The sequence below is a fragment of the Trachurus trachurus genome (assembly GCF_905171665.1).
Source record: "Trachurus trachurus genome assembly, chromosome: 4".
NCBI lineage: Eukaryota > Metazoa > Chordata > Actinopteri > Carangiformes > Carangidae > Trachurus > Trachurus trachurus.
Genome location: NC_139898.1, coordinates 16998986 through 17016873, shown reverse-complemented (window position 1 = coordinate 17016873; position 17888 = coordinate 16998986). Strand labels below are relative to the sequence as shown.

Below are 17888 nucleotides of genomic sequence, written 5' to 3'. Positions count from 1 at the left end.
CCCACATTAATCATTTGTTTGTTTATAGCCGCTGTGTGTGAGAGTGTGTGTGTGTGTGTTTCTACAGCCTGTATACAGGTGTGACCTGTGTGTGTATTCATATGTGAGCTTATTGTAGTGATTGTGTATATTATATAACCTTTACATCACAGACTTAGCTGTGTGTGTATGTGTGCTTTTTATATGTGAGTGTGTCATGTGCCCGTCAGGCCAGCCCTGTCCGATCATCAATGAAAGACTGATGAGCTGGCCTATTGATTATTTGCCGGGGGAGACGGATGGCGGCCACACGTCAGGGACACTTGGGGTCACCGTGGCCATCAGACACGGAGTGGGTGTGGCTCAGTGTGGGGCCTCATGAATAAACATAGTGCTGGTAATCAGGAGTATGTAAATGAATGTGCTCATACATAACCTAGCTGTGATAAAAGTGTAATGAGTTATTCATAATTCATCACAGGCTGATGAGGAAATGGCAGGGAGGAGTGGGAGGGGGGAGGCAAGAGCGAGGTGAGAGAGAGGAGCCACGCAGATGAAAAGATGAAGAGAAGAAAGTGCACAGGTTCAGTGAAGAACTTTGTGCCAATTATGGGCAGGAAAGGCTTTTATCTCCTCGTGGGTGTAGTTTAAACTAAGTCATAGTTGATCCAGATGTGAATGGAGTTTGGCATTGTATTGGAGGTCAGAGGATTTCACTGAGGAGCTTGACTGGGATTCTCTGAGCTAACTGGTCGTCTTGGCATCAAACCGGTGGTTGTATGAATGAATGTATTTTAAACGTCATGAAATGGTAAACAATTAAAAACAGAACAATGCTAACTATGTTAAAAAAATATATAAATATTAGGTACACAATTATATAAACCCAACCCTTTATCAGGAATATAAAGCACATTGAGTTGCCCCTTGGTATGAAATAAAGCTGCCTTGCCTATCACTGTTCCTCTAATAACGCATATACAATTTGGAAACAGGGGCTGCATGAAGAAATGCAGCCGGCCCATTAGATTATCAACACATTTAGTCCCGATAACATTACTATGACTTATTTCTCTTAAATTTGACAAAGCCCCTCCAGAGAGGTGTACAGGTTCATCTCAATAAATTAGCATATCATGGAAATGTCAATTTCCAGTAGTTCAAGTCAAATAGCCCCAACTGAGTACATAGAATCTATATGTCCATCTATAATAGATGGACATAGTTATCTGCAGCCAACGTTTCCTATTAAAAATGCTCTTTTTAATTGGTCTCTTGTAATTTTTTAGGATATTGAATGTATAGGTCTTCAATAAATGTAAGCAATAATCATTACAATTAAAAGAAATTAAATAAATAAAGACATGAAATGTTTCATTCTGTGTGTAATTGATCTATAAAATGTATTAGTTTCACTTTTAGAACTGAATTACTAACACTACTAATAAACTTTTCCATGATATTCTAATTAATTGCGATGCACCTGTAAAGTATGATTGCAGTCCACTGTTTTGTTGAACGTTTGGCATTTACCTGTTGCCAGATGACTGCAATCAAAACTGTAACCCCCCCCCCCCCCCCCCCCCCCACCCACCCACCAAACCAAACACCATCCTCAGTCCTAATGTGGCAACAACCCTCTGCGGCCCCTGTGCGGCTGCAGACAGGTGTGTGGCACTTTTAAGGCCCAGTGCGGCAGAACTGGAGGGCGTCACAGACGGGAACTGGGGGATTTGGCCTTGGAGGAGGCGAGGAGGGGGGGGGGGCTGACTTACTGCGTGGGAGTGGTACAGTGGCGGGTATGTGGGCTTTCTGTCAGACAATAGAGCACTAAATTCAATTAATCTGAATGGCCGGCATGGTTTAGCGGGAGGGGAAGGCGTAAAGCTCTAAATGAGATTTCGCCCCTTCTCTGCCCCTCACCCTGCAGCCCTCCACACCCCCACCACCGCTGCACCTCACCCCCTCCCACTCTCCCCCGGCCGCCACCACTCATTCCTGTCCCCAATGCCAGGAGGTGATTAGAGACACAGTGATATAATCAGAGTTGGGATGGTGCTATGTGTGTGTGTGTGTGTGTGTGTTTGTGTGTGTGATGACTAAATACCGTAGTAACCTAGGTGCTTTCCACACACCCCTCCGCTCTCTAGCCGTCTAGTTTGGGTTATTCTGCCCTGGTTTTGAGCCACAGCGTACATCTGCCTGCCTGTACAATAGAGATGATTGTAGTTTGACATCTGCATAACAGACTAAACATGCAGACTTTTTTCATGGGGGTATTTCTTCTGTAGAAAGTGCTTGTGATTGTATTGGCATAACACGGACACTGCATGTGGAAAGAAATGTTCTTGTAAATTGTTAAAAAAAAAAAAAAAAAAATTCAATTCACCTACATTATACTGATGAATTTGCTAAAAATATAAGTCAGGAAGTCATGTGATTCTTTGACTATGAATGATGGTCCAACACTTTCTTTCTCTCTGTCTCTCAGGGAAGAGGATAAGAACATCTTTGACTACTGCAGAGAAAACAACATCGACCACGTCAACAAGGCCATCAGCTCCCAGAAAGTGGATGTCAATACTAAAGATGAAGAGGTAACCACACACAGCACAGCACAGCACAGCACAGCGCTGAGCCAGTATGCAGAGTGAAATGGTCCTGGTGGCGTTATGAGAGTTGCAATTTTTATAGTGCCACTTGAAAAGATTATTACCGTGTAGGTAACGCGGCAGAAGTAGAGTAGGGAAATCAACTGTTCACCACAGGATTCATCTGCAACCGACAATGACGAGACGCATTCACTGTTTTCAGCAGTAGAAAGACTGGGTGTCCTGCGCCCTGACCCCCTTTGTGCATGAGGGCAGGTGAAAATGATCAGAGGAGTATCAGGAAAAATACAGGTCACTGGGGGATAGTCTTTTGCAGTCATTACATAATGGTTCCAGTGACCTGAAGCCACTAACGCACGGGGCGCCGCTCCTCAGGCTGAGGTGTGTGAATTGTGTGAACAGCCTATTATTAGCATTGCAAGGTGTTTTCTGGATTGACCCTGAAATCCATCCCTCTGTCCTGGATTCATTATCGGCCAGGCCAAATGGCTCGCTCCCTGCCTCTCTTTCATCACAGCCCCGTTCTTCAGATAAGCAGCCAGACGGCCCGTGAATTTTTTTTTTTTCCAGTCAAAGACCAGATGGTTGTGGGCCCCACAGCAGCAGAGAAAGCTTTTTGTGTCTGTCCTGGCGATGTGGTCGGCAGCTCGCCTGCAGTACTGCCCGCTCAGCAGCAGAGGGCAATGGTGAAGTTCCACATCAGCGACGGGCGCCTGGTCTGCAGAGGAGACAGACCCAGACTGAGGCTGTGTCCCATTAGACGCTGTGGGGGCGTGTGACCAGTTGTCCACCTGTGTTACATGTTTCTGGTGTCAACTCATTGCCAACAATGCTAATTAAATACCAATTAAGATTACAAGTGTGTAGAAGACTTTGAGAATTACAATTTGCACGGTTAATGAACTCATCCCGTGGTGAGTCTATGTCGCCCTGGTTGCGTAAGCTCAGAAGCTTTTGTAAATATATATTCTTTAAGATCATAAATAAGAAAAACTTTCAGCTTTACAATTATTAGTCAAACTACAAAAACTGTCATCATCATTACTGAACATTTTCTTGGGCAGGTTCATCAAGTGCGGGTTAAATTTATCTGCAGCTAAGACAAACAAGCCCAAAGAGTCGACCTTCAGTTTTTGTGCACTAAAACTAAACAACCTGCCACTAAATATCATCACAGACATTATCTGTATTCCATTAATAAACAGTTTGACATTCACCTTTTTAATGATGCCTTTAATATTTAAAGCTTTAAAGAGATGGGCACCATACCAGTGAGATTGATTACTGAAAATATTTTACATGGTAACGTTTTTCAGATGTTAAACACACTTGGATAAATCTTTGCATACTTGCCTCCTCTGCTCAACACGCAAGTTTGCATATCGGGACAGAGCCAGAGAGAGAGGATGAGACAGAAGATACAGGAGAGGGTGAAGGCATTGAGGTTTTCACACCTCTTCATGCATTGTTTTTCACATACAGTGTACTGTACATATATGTATGTCACACAATTTTCTAGTCTGTCTATATAGCAATGCTACTGCAAGTGGGAGTTTTCCAAACCTCCTCAAATTTAGAGAATCGAGCCTACACTCAACCCACTTGAGAAGAGTGCTTAACATTTTGTTACCTGAGGTTTTTCTCTCCCTGATAAAAGGCTGTTTCAGCCCTGAAGAGGCAGCTCTATCTGCTCAGAAGACACCGTCGTTAATGTCCTCTCTTCTAAATACAGAGGCTGGCTAAGACTCTGAATGTCTCCGTAAAGGTTGTGTTCCCAACTTTGAATGCTGCACTTATTCTGTTTGACACATTCAGGCTCTTAATAATCACTGCAACACCACAAATAGCTCAGTAACACTGACTGAGTGTGGTGTCCTGTTGGAAGAAGTAAAACTCTGGTCTTCAGTGAAAATGTGGGCAGCAGTCAACAGCAGCACACCTGGAGGAGAGCAGGAGAGAGAGAGCAGGAAAGAGAGAGAGTGAGAGAGACCGAGCAACTTATTGGTATTCTGGTCTGGCTCATAAGTATCCATTTTAACATGCAGCCACGGTGATCAATATGATTTAAGCAACAGAACTGGACTCAGAGAGTTTGCTTTACCTAATTGGCCTCACTGAAAAATGAGCTTGTGTGGTTTTATTAGAACAAGGATCTTGGACCTAAGGAGAGAGAGTGTGCGCGTATGTGTGCGTATGTGCGTGTGTGTGTGTGTGTCCATGTGGGATAGAGTCAGGGGCGACTGATCAGCTGCTCTCGTTTTGGGTACATCAATCAAGATTTACAGAATGTGTGCTGGTTTCTTTTGCAATTTGTCCTGAAGATTTCAGTCTGAATTTGCTCCACCTACAACTCCATCTGTACACACACACACATACACACACACACACACCGGGCAGTCCACATATCTCATCACTCTGTCCACAGATCATTATGGAGCTTTGGTCCAAAGGCTCTGAGTTCTGAATGGTTGTGCATAATTTATTTTGTCTAGAAGCAAAGAAGCTGATTGAAGTCTGGCTTAGTTTGAGGCACAGGAGTTAGAGGAGGGGGGGGGGGGTATGTGCATTCATAACTGTTCACATGGGACAGACACGATGTTGCAAAGAGTAAAGTTAATTTAAACATTCCAATCAAGTAAAATGTGTAAATCGTACTTTCAGACTTTTCTACACACCTTATTACGGTAATCTGGTTCTGTTTGAGTCTTCTCATGCATGTGTGTGTTTGTGTGTGTTTGCAGGGTCGAGCTCTCTTGCACTGGGCCTGTGACAGGGGACACAAGGAGCTGGTGTCTGTATTACTGCAGCACAAAGCAGACATCAACGGCCAGGTGAGCAACGTGTGTGTGTGTGTGTTTGTGTGCTTGTGTCTTCCAGGGTTTTGGCAAATGAAATTGTTCTGCAAATAGTTCCTCAACAGGTGAAACTTTGATTTGAAGTTTGCTTTTTGATATGCCAGCTACAGCAAGTTGGCACATATAGGTGAAATCAAATAAGTCAAATAAGCCACGATATTCCTCTGTGATGGTTCATTTGGAGGTAGTGACCTCAGGCTGTTTTATCTTCCAGTTTTTATTTTCCATTTCTCATATTTGACAAAGTTATAACAACTGGTTTCTTTGTGGACAGTCAACACCTACTCCTCCCAGAAGTGTTTTCTGCACAGTACATAGACAGAAACAGCCTGTAGTATCTTTTTAGCTCTTTCAAAAGATCGATGACAGGAACCCTCCACGGGGAAAATATATTGTGGATCGAGGGCGAGTGGATCAGAAACTGTCCCAGAACTCAGATCTCTGTTTTGTTATTATGTTCCGACCCCTGCGACTGCATAAAACACTTCATTTTAGAGCGGGACACAGGGACTCTTTTCTGTGGTGATGGAGAAGCGTGACTCTCATGCATGCAGCTACATGCACATTCACACGCTGCACCGTCACTACTGTGTATATATGGAGGTCTGTTCCAGTGTTTGTAATAGGAAATCATGACACTTCTTAGTCCCACTGCTCAGCCCACATGTAAAATGAATGAAGGCAAATAAAGTGACATCTTCAGCATCACCACTGCCCTCCTCTTCCCTCTATCCATCCCTTTGCAGAAGGTCACCTTTAATTCACTTTGTGCCACAGACAAATCCCCCGGGGGCTTTAGCAGACAGAGTTAGCTGGTAGCTAGCCGAGTGTTTAGCCTTCCCAAGGTTTAGCTGCATTCAGGAGGCTTTAGCTCCGGCGGTAAGCTGGCTCAGCTGCACATCGGAGAAATTACTCCTCTTCCCTGCCCAGTGGCACGACACAGTGCAGTACACGGGGGCTGCACACTGAGGCTTTAATTGTAAGGCAGAATCAATTGGAAGTAATCAGGCAAATTGTTTTACGTTGCACAACCCACATAATCAGGACATTTCACAAATGACTTTCTCTTTTGTGGTCATGCGTGGCCCCTTTTGTTTTGAATGCAGCGGGGAGGGGGGGGCGGATTTGTGGCGAATGGTTCATAAAAGACTTAACAGTGGGATAACTACGAAACACTTCACTGATGATTTAGAGCCATATCAAGATAATGACGGGAGAGGATTGATGTATAGATGGAGGCTTTTGTCCTTTTGTAAGATGCGGCATATTTACAGTCATGTATCTATCACTAAAATATGAATTGATTTCTCCAGGTGCCAAGAGTTTTCAGCAGTGAAAGTAGGGAACATAAATCTCTGGCCAGGTAGTGAGATTGGACAGCTGGATTTATACAGACTGCTAATTCATTTCCAGCACATGTTTTTGTTTGTTTGATTGATTCTTCTACATTTCATATCAAAACACACAGGAAAAAAAACAATGTTTATTTGGTTTGTTATAGATGATGTAATGAAGGAATAACAGAGTATAATGTAGAGATTTGAATGGATTTTAATGATTTCAAATCCTGTTCTGCTTTAAAAAAATATCACGTTAGAGGCAGGGTTTTTATCCAGTCACAGTGCAGACATCACATCAGTGCATGAACTCAGGCCACTGGGGCTGCTCCACCTGCCGGTCTCTCAGGTGTCAGAGGAAGCCGGCCTGTGGAGGAGACTGAATATTACAGAAACTGGACCTCAGCAGCCGTTACTGGGAGCAGATTTATGAGGTGGCAAAGAGGTGGCTGAGAGAAAAATATAGTCAGCTAAATCATATCACTCTGTCGCAATGCCAAATTATCTCACTATGTAGAGCTTACAGAGCGATATGCCTCTCATTAGAACCTGCTCGAACATCCTTTTGTGTTTTTTTTTCTTCCCGGGGTTATGTCAGTGAGGAGAGGAGCGAAGGAGAGAGAAGAGGGAAATGAAAGAAGGAATTTTACCGTATTGGAAAACTATTTTAAAAAACGAATAAATTGATGTGTAGCTTTATGTTGTCTGTTATTTCTGCCCAGAGCCGCTATCACATGAAACAAAGAGCATGGGAGATTGTGAGAGGAACAGAGGAATGTTTGGTTTGTTTGCAGGGCTATTAGAGCGACCAGTAATCTCTCTTGACCTCTACCAACTGCAGAGCGACCAGTAAATAAAGATCAAACATGATTTATGCTTAATTTGTTGATTAAAAAGGGGAGGGGGACTCGAGAGTTAAAACAAAAAGTATTATTATTTGCTTGGCAGAGGAGGAAAATCGTTTGAAATTAATCAACTGATTGTTTTAGTGAATTGTTCCCAAACCCTGGTAACCTGCATTAAAGGCTCGTTTGATAGTTAATCCTGGATCAAGGCAGGGTGGGACTACAATAGGTAGCTGTGTGTGTGTTTGAATACACAGATCACAGATCTGCCACCTGCCAACTGTAGATCAGGCCCTTGTGTTGGTACTTTAGGTTAACCACCGCCTCCACTCCCCCACCCCCGTCCTATCACTGCTCCCTCAGCTAATACATCCAGAGAAAGTGGGGCAGACAGCAGCAACTGTGGGAAAGATGACAATAAAACCTCACTTAATGTAATAATGGAAATTAAGGCTTAAACACCAGACTTATATTCTATGTGCTAGAATGTATTTAAGAGCATTAAGGAGGAATAAGCTTAAGTTTAGGACATTCCTTTATATCATGGCAGTAATGAAACAAATCCAACAAAATAAATGTATCAGTGTTTAAACAGAAGAAATGGCAAACAGGACTTTCTATTACACTTTAGTTTACTTACTTTTATTTAGTTAGAAACTTCCTGATTTGAATAATTATTTTACTATTGATAAAACATCTCACCCTCAGTAGTAACAGAGATATTGATCATATTACATGATCAATTGATTGATCAGTTGATTACATACAACTTTCTGTTTTCTGTGAGCACTTTTCCAGGTGAAGAGTGAACTTAAATTAACGTTGCAAATATAACACTTTACTTTATTAAACAAAGTCTAAACATTTCAACTGATTCGGGGCACAAATTCAAAGTTAGTAGCCTGATTCATGGAAAATGTTTTACATCAAGACTGAATGTGTCTACAATAAATACAGTAGAATAAAATGGAGATCACTTTTTCCAGTTTTGTAGTTGTTCTTTTTATATATATTTTTTTTCATAATGTCACAAATTGAATACATTAGCGTGTCTTAAATGTTGCTTAGTGCTATAATAAACAGTAATAGAAATATTAAATATTAGTCTGTACCTGACACAGTGTGCCCTATAGAAAACCAAACCCAGACAAATTTAGACAATATCCACATAATTCACAATACAGACACTAAACAAAACAAACAACAGGACAAGTAGAAAAATAAGAAACTGGTATTAACGTTTGATGAACCTATTTTTGGATGTAGGTTTGTGTCCTGGTGTGAACCATCCCAACTTGTCTCTTTCTGTTGTTAACTTTCTGAAAGAGTTAATCACTGAAACTGAAGACGGATCATTAGGAAATGGATAAAATCTCAGGAATGTGGTGAAGTTATGTGACAGCGTCTTTGTGAAATGACCAGAGGCTGCAGTCAGTGTCATGTCAGGGGTCTAGACGTGTGTGTGTGTGATTGTGTGTGTCTGCTCTCCCTGTGGTCATTCCCTGTCCAGACGCTGTAATCCCACACCCACAGCTAAACCCCATCCCACACACACACACACACACACACACACACAACTTTTGTTTTTCAGGTGGAAATCCCAAACCTTCCTCTGACCCTCCCAACAAGCTCTCAGGTTGCCATGGAAATGCATTTGTACCCATTTGTGGGAACTAGAGTCAGAAAAAAACACGGCTTTGGTTCAGAGGTGTTTCTCAGTTCTACAACAAAGGTCGGGAACGGCCCAGAGTCGATGTACACAATGTGTGACTTAGAGCAATTACTCAGAGGGTAAGTGACGGTGGTGGGATTAGGCTGACAAAGAGGAGGGACAGGTGAGATGCAGGTTAGCACAACACAAAACACAATGACAGGAAGGAAACATCGGTAAGGCTTAAAGTAACAGCAGGCGATTAGAGGACGAGGCAGCACAGGTTTGAAGCACATGGCTGCGTCTCACATGCTTTTACTAGACTCATTCCTTTTTGTGTTGCTTTTCTATCTGTGTCTCTCTCTCTTTCCCCTCTCCTCATCACTCTCCCCTCCCCCCAAGCTCCCGTCCCCTTCGCTCTATCCCTCCCCGCCTTCTCCGCCTCTACTTGGTATTAAAACAACATGATCCATGAGGCGGGGAGGGCGACTCGCAGCACCGCTAATTCTAATTAATCCAGCGTGGTAGCACGGCCACGGCAGGCCCCAAGCGCTCCCAGTCTATCAGATAGAAATTCATAACTTAATTGAGGTCAGAGCCTCGAGTAGCAGAACAAAAGTCTCCAGCCAGGACCAGCTAGATCAATAGTAATAAATATCTGACTGGGCGGCCTACAATTGGTGGCTAGAGAGCACACAACAAGTCCTGTACACATAGTCTGCATGAGGAACCTGCAGCGGTATCTGGGCAGTTTGTGTTCAGGACAAAGTCAGAGTGTCTGGCTGATGTGTGAAGGCATCGTCTCTCCTCGGATATGCGCCCATTGATTTGATATTGATGCGAGCAGTGTGGGTGGACTTGGACTGTTGATTTATCTGTATAAGGGAGGCAAACAGTGAATTCATGACTGTACGCAAAACTTGAAATAGACTGATCTGTATGTGCTGTCGGTGATGAAGTTGGGACAAATGATAGGAAACAAAGGGATGTTCTCCAGAAGTGAGGCCGGCTGACATAACAAGTCATAATGACTCATTTGTAGATATATCAGCATCAGCACGAAAGCTGATAACAAGACAATGCAGCACAGAATGAAAATATGTCCTTAAGGAAATGTGGTGCGTTAAGTGTAAAGCATCCAAGTATAAAAACCTATTTTTGATCAGATTGTTATGACTTTTTGTCTCAAACAACCAAAGGCATTGCTTTGCAGTTACAGCTACAGCTAATGATTATTTTCATTAGCAGTTAATCTATGTGTTATGCTATTAATGGTTTTATTAATACTATTAATATTAATAATTAATGGTTGGTCTATAACCATTAGGCATCAGAAATTGGCAAAAAAAAAAAAAAGCTGTTTTCATTGCTGATTTTGTTGAATGGCCTAAAACCCAGGGGTCCAAAAGAGACAGAGGTGGAAGAATATTTGGCATTTGACTTGATGAATGACTGAAACTATGAATCAGCTCTAAAAATGTTCCAGATTCATTTTCTATCATTAGAGTGTACTCAGTGATTAGACCAAAGGTTTCAGCTCTTTTATCAGCATTGAATGGCCTTTTTTAGGGTAATAGAGTCACTGACAATTTTGTACAGCTCTTAATGGAAACCATTGTCTCTTGCTATTCCTTGAATCTTCCATAACGTAACGCAGATGTGCAGACATATCGAATTAATGGTGAAAATCTAAAAAGTCAGACTCTCTTGCAAATAGGAACTGCTGCAATTTACCAAATAGCAAAGAGCTCCAGATTTCTCTCAAAAGAAAAAGTGTTTTGGACAGCTCGTGCCAAATCACCAGCTCACAAATCAAGAAGCCCGTCAGAGAAAATATTCCATTTTAATCAAACTGAACAAATCGTAAACATAAGCATCTGTTCATGTACATTTTTCATGAAAAGGCATAGTAAAAACCAGTACCAATATTTATTACATTTCATATTGAAACAGCAACATTCAGCAAAATTCACATTTTGTGGATGTGATGCGTCTTTACTGTCGACGTTTTGAGCTTTTTGCAGAGAAGCTGCTGTTGGTGCAAACAAAGAACACTGAACCCTCTCATCTTTGTCCTCTACTGTGGTGTCAACTACTTGTGTGATCAAAGCGGTAAACACACACACATACACACACACACACACACCATGGTGGCTGATTGAAATTCTATGGTGGAGGCATTATTACACGTTTGTATCCCTCCCCTTTCCCAGCACTGCCTCCTATAACTAATGGCTCAGTCAGCCCAGTCATAACAAATATTCAGCAAGATTTGTCATAATTGTGTGTGCGCATGTGTGTACGTGTGTTTATCTGCGTGCGTGCGCGCGTGTGTGTAATTGTGCAACCTACCCCCAGAATACATGGGTCTTTAAGGAAGAAAATGCAGCGAGGTGGGAAAGTAAGAAGAAGGAATATATTGTGAATTCAAAGACTGAAACGGAGAATAAATAAGATAGAGGGAGAAATAGGACAAAGTAAACAAAGACACGAGATTATTGTAAAATTGCGTGATATGCTGTGCTGATATACAGTGCATATAGTGATAATATAAATCTGACTACTGTCAGTGGTTGTTCTCCTTCGTTTGTAGTGTTGTATGCGTCCTGTTCACACCCGGTTGTCTACTGTCGCCCATTGTTGGCAACGTTGTAAATCAGTCAGTAGGACTGCATTAAGATCTTTTGATATGATTTTGTTTCATCCGTGGTCTTCAGATATTTCATTCATAGTACAAAATGCTGGTTATTTTTTCTTTCTCTGCTTTTTAAACTGCTTTTTTTCCAATAGTCACAATTTCTATTGACACTATAAATTGACAAATACAATGTAACCAGACTAGAGCTGCAACAACTAATTGATTAATCGAACAATAATCGATTATTAAATTAATCGTCAACTATTCTGATAATCGAATAATCGGTTTGAGTAGTTTTTCAAGAAAATAAAGTCCAAATTTTCTGATTTCAGCTTCTTAAATGTGAATATTTCTGGTTTCTTTGTTCCTATATGACAATAAACTGATTATCTCTTTGGTTTGTGGACAAAACAAGACATATGAGGACGTCATCTTGTGGTTTGAGAAACACTGATTGATATTTTTCAACATTTTTTAACATTTTATTGACCAAACAAGTAATCGATTAATCGTTTACATAATCAACAGATTAATCGTTAATGAAAATAATCGTTGGTTGCAGCCCTAAACCAGACTGCCCACCTGCAGACACTTGCAGAGAAGACACAAGCACGGTTATTTAAGGCAGAGTAAATGGGTGAATGCATGTTTCCTTCCATCCACATCCTGCAGCATGAGAAAGGTGCCAATTTCCCACACACTCATGTCTGTGCAGATTTATACCGGACTCCGAAACTCACTCACAGCTGAGTACACACACTAATACAGATATTTAAGGAAGACATCCTTCACTTCCTCTGTAATGGGTCCAGTGACAGCACAAGCATTACTCATTGCTCCTACATTTTCATATGGCATAGTAGTGTAACTGTATGTGCAGCTGATGATGTAGAGGAGAGTAATGTCTCTTATGACATTTTGTGATGTTTAATATTTTCTTTTGGGAGATGAGCACTTGTTGAATGGATAGAGGCCTTTTAAAAGTTTTGAAAAATGCCCATCCCAGTTCCCCCTTGGGTTTTGTCCAACCAACAGTCCAAAACCAAAAGATACTCACTTAACAATGTTATAAAAGAGATAAAAGCAGCAAATTCTCTCAGTGGAGAAGATGCATCAAGCAAATATTTGAGTCAAATGATTAATGATTTATCTTTGTAAAGACAAGAGTTGCCTGTTAATTCTGTTAACTGATAAATCGACTTAACGTTTCTGATCTAATCTTAACACACACCTTGGTGAAGTATAATACACACACACACATAAGGCAACATAGACACCACACACCGCTTGACATTTTACAAGGCGCGGTGTAAGCAGCTCTTATAGGATTCATATTTAGTACTTGCTGCACATTAGCTGGACTCGATGAAATGAGAGCTGTTGCCGTGCCGTGTTAAAAGGGCCTATCGGACACAGATACAGTTATGAATCTATAATATGAGCACTCAGAAAAGGGCCAGCAAGTTGACAGTAATAGTGCAGCCTAAAGAGCCATTCCAGCAGGTAACAGTCCTCTTTGCCATCATCAGCTGTTGTTTCTTTCTTATTGGCCACTCACTGGGCCTTGCCTACACTCAACTATTTGATTTCCATCGTTCTTAACCGTCCACATAAATTGTCAGGAGCATTAAAGCTGTCCTCGACCGTTTCAGACAGAGGGGGGGTGGGGGGTGGATATGGGGGTCGGGGGTAGGAAGGGTAGAGTAAGAGAGTGAGAGCTGGATACAGACAGTGAGGGGAGGGGACGGGGGTGAGGAGAGAGAATAAACAAAGTAAGTGTTTTGCCTTCCATCAGTCTCCCGCAGTACTCAGCTTTATGAGTCCCTCACTCCAAATGCCTCAGCTGCAGCGCCTGCTGCCTGGCCATTGATTTTCATATTACACTCTTTTATGTATTTATTTATTTCATATATTTCTTTTTAAACATCATCGATGAGCCATGGGAGGACAGACGGGGCCTCTGGCGATGTTAATTCTCAGTCTCAACCTTATCCTCCTCTCTGATGGCTTTAATGGAGGCTAAGGTGTCCCACGGGAACAAGCAAGCTCGGCAGCATGGGAAGGGGAGGGAAGTGTGGAGGGGAGGAAGACGTGCGTGAAGCAAACAGGGTAAAAGATGGCGGTTTAGAGAAACAAGGAGGCTGGGAGGGAAAAGCAAGATTCGCCAGGATGTGACAGAGAAAGCGAGGCTATCAGAGTATCTTGGATAAAAGAATATTCAGCCTTTCACATTCACATTCACACTGAGACTGGCTGTGGCTTTAGATGCCCATGTTACCGTTGCCCCCAACCTGTAGGTTGTGTGTTAGGATGGATGACATTTAAGGTGTACTACACTTCTGGGCCTCCTCCAACTCAGCAAGAACCAACACAATAAATATCTATAATCCCTGGCATCCTCCAGGACCCCTGTCAGCTCTGGTACCTTAAACCCCTCCTTCCAAACCGTGGTGTTCAGATAGGTATGGAGGGGAAAGAGGGGAATCACCGGGGCATCTGAAGGACACTCCCAGGAGGTGTGAAGGGCAGTGGGTTTGGCGTCAGGCTAATTTGACCGTGGGTGGCAGTGCTCACACGCTGAGTGGCAAGGTTACCTCTCCCTGCTCACAGAGGAGACCCAGATTCAATTAGTGCTGGCCCCGGCCGCTAGATCCTTTTAACAATGGGAAAGGGAGGGCGGGGGGAGGGGGGACCAGGACCATAGGCAAGGCAAGTTTATTTGTATAGCCCACTTTTACAAACAGTTTGTCTCAAAGGGCTTTACATAGCATCATAACAACATCCTCTGCCCTTAGACCCTCACATCGACTGAGGATAAATTCTGTACCTCACCCAGGACGGGCAGACGACGTGCAATAGATGTTGTGCACAGACAAGAAAACAGTTTACAACATGGAATATGGGATAAATGGGGATTGTTCGGTCAAGGACGAGCCTATGAAGGCAGCTCTGGTGGGCAGGCTGGGCCATACTGTATATAGGGAAAGCGGGGAGAGCAGGGCAGCTTAATGAAAACACCAGTGGGCAAATATAAGGAAAGCTCAAGTGCAAAAGTCCTATACCTTCAAAACCTGCCACTCATTTCTCTTGTTTATCAGTTACTTTTTCACCAGGATAATCAGAATCAGTATTTCTACGGTTCAGGTTTTATTATTAGTCCGGTCAACCCAGCTTGTTCCCTTGTAGGTTCCAGATAGTGGTACCATAAAACTGCAGGATGCTCTCGAACACAGCGTCTGTGAGCGCAGGGATTTAAATGAAATGTGTTACAACTTTCAAAAAGGCAAAAAAAATAAATAAATAAATAAAGTGTGTGTGATCAGTGATTAGAGGTCTAGAAGTAAAAGACCTGGTGTATGGAACTTAAAAGTTGTGTGTAAAGTCTGGTGTGAGGTGTGGCCGTAGCTGCTTTGGTTACAGATATGGGAGCCGCTGAAAGACGGTCTTCCTCTCCTCCATCTTGCTCAAATCTGTGCCCTGCTTCCTGATTGATGGCACCTGCTCATCATAATGCTATCCACTGGAATCTGCATACCAATGATCCCAGTTGCCTATCGATTCACCCCTCATCTTCCCAACACACACCCTTGAGACTGATTTGCGCACTCACATACGCACACACACACACACACACACATACACCCTGTCTCTCCCTCTCTGCCTCTCCCCCTCCCCCAACTACTGTCATTATAAAAGTCAGCAGCTGCTGCATGCATTGATCATAAATCATAATTGCTTGTCCATTTATCCCTACTTGTTTAATGTTGCTGTCAGGGACAGTAGGGGGGAGAAAAGGGGAAGGCGGGGAAAGGAAGGGAGGAAGAAAAACCCAAAGAAAGTTTAGTGCAGCGGAAAGATGAGGAATAAAAAAAGCTGACTGAGAAATGGAGAAGTTAAAGAATGAGGTAGTAGAAGTGGCAAGGTGCAGGAAGAGAGGACGTGACGGGGGCAAAGAAGTAGATACGATGGTGTGTGTCAGGTAAAACAAACGTGTTTTGCCTTTTTAAGAGTGTGTTTGCACAGCGCTGATAGGAACTGTTTTAACAGAAAGATACAACCACATCTTCAAACATGACTCCTCTTCACAGGCCCTTCGCCTTAGTCAATTTTCCTGTGGCAATTGGAGGAACTGCAGTTTAAAGCACTTAGCTTAGCAAAGCTGCCAGTCATCCCAGCTAAGGTCATGTTTGTTCACATACTGTAAGTTAATTATTCAAAATAATTGTCATAATGAATCAATAATGGTAAATTCCTTGAGAATGTCACAATTTTTATAGTAGATATGTAAAAGATAGCACGAAGAAGAAGCAAATCCGTCTTCTTTTTAAAAAAAACTAAAAACAAACGAAAGACGTGTTTAGCTGTAGTAAAGAAAAAAATGTTTTGCAAAACGGCTTCTAGAAGACACACCATATACTGAGCCCTGTTGGCATTTAGATTGGCTTAGTATGCAAACATGAAAGCTTCTACAGAGTAATACTGTCCTATAAACACTTGCTCTCTGTTGCAGACTCCACAGCTGGTAGTGGATTTAGACCTTTAACCTTTACCCACAATCTCCCCTCTGGCTCGGCCACAGACAAACAGAATGAAACGCAGACAGATTGAAACCTAGTTTCAAGTGGACACAGACTCAGGAGACCTCTGTGTCCTATTTGTGTCCCTGACTGAGTTGAGTTTCTGCCTCTGATGTGCCCTTGATGCCTCCTCTTAAAGCTGGTATAAACGGATCTTGTTTTAATGTTGGAGTATGATGGTCCCAGTGTCCGAGATCTGTGGAGGCAGACTGACGGAGAAAACGGGTTGAACCACTCCCCAGAAATGAGCACAACATCTGTGACAGTCCCTTTGTGTAGAAAAACAGAGCCACAGACAAGCTTTTTATTTGCTCCTGCTTGGGCCTCAGTCTGACTTTGAGTCATCTGGACAATCTTGAACTCTTACTTCAGAATTACTACAGGGTCATCTGAGTGGAAATGTGTAATGTATCTTTGCACAGACGCGTCCACACCAACATTTAGTCTGTGATGTTTCTTTCTCTCTTTGGACTTGTTACAGTATTATTTAGATCTGTAAAGACACCAGAAATAAGACTGTTTGCCATTTCTTTCTATAGATCCGGGATTCGCCTTTCGTTCTCTTTCATCCATCTTGCTTCACATCATTTGTGTGATAGAAATGATAGATCGGTGTGAGTTAAATTCAGCAAAACTGCAATAGTACTAATAGATCAATCCCTATCCATGCTGCTCCTAAGCATATTGCTCCACCCCATTAGGGTGATACACTACACTGTGCTGGATCTGCTGCTGCTGGTATTGTGCAAGCAGCTGCTTTATTGAGCACTCTGCTGACATCCAGCCCAGCATTTCTGCACCGCAAGGGGAAACTTTGGATGACATGTAAAAGCAGGGAGTTTCGGTGCGACATGCCTCGGTAATGGGATGGAAACAGGGGTGCACCAGGGAGGGGGTGGGGGGGGGGGGTGGGCTACGGTAGCTAACTTCAGGTACGGGGGGGGGGGGGTCGGAGCTGGGGAGGGAGGAGTGTCTCTTCCAGGCTGCTTCCAAAGCAAATGGAAGACAATCCAATTTCCTGTGATTCCATCAAGCCTGCGTCCTGGATCCAGGGGCATTAGGGAACGCTGAGAGGACAGGCCGCTGACCCCTCACATGAACATGCAAGAAGCATGTAGGCTGCACACACTCATGCACCAGCATCCTCGCAGACATCCACATGAACAGGCAACGAGACTTGTATGTCTGAAATTCTTTTTCACTTACAGTATTGTAGGTAATTGTGAAAATATCAGTCACGGGCGAGCTGACTTATTCAGACATCATTTTTTTTTAATCTAAAATGTACTCCACAGTGATGTGAAATAAGAGAGAAACAAAAGAAAAATCTTCAAAATACAAAAATGTTAAACCAGCCATCAAAAAAGTTGCCGCTTTATTTTCAATGAAAATTA

General features: G+C 42.6%; 1 protein-coding gene across 1 annotated transcript in view; it reads left to right on the top strand.

Moving 5' to 3' along the window:
- acbd6 (acyl-CoA binding domain containing 6) overlaps positions 1 to 17888 on the top strand; it is a 29093-nt gene that overhangs the window by 5865 nt on the left and 5340 nt on the right. Inside the window, exons 5-6 of the mRNA XM_083970176.1 lie at positions 2471 to 2576; positions 5333 to 5422. Of these exons, the coding sequence (XP_083826302.1) occupies positions 2471 to 2576; positions 5333 to 5422 (196 nt within the window). The remainder of the gene's footprint in view (positions 1 to 2470; positions 2577 to 5332; positions 5423 to 17888) is intronic.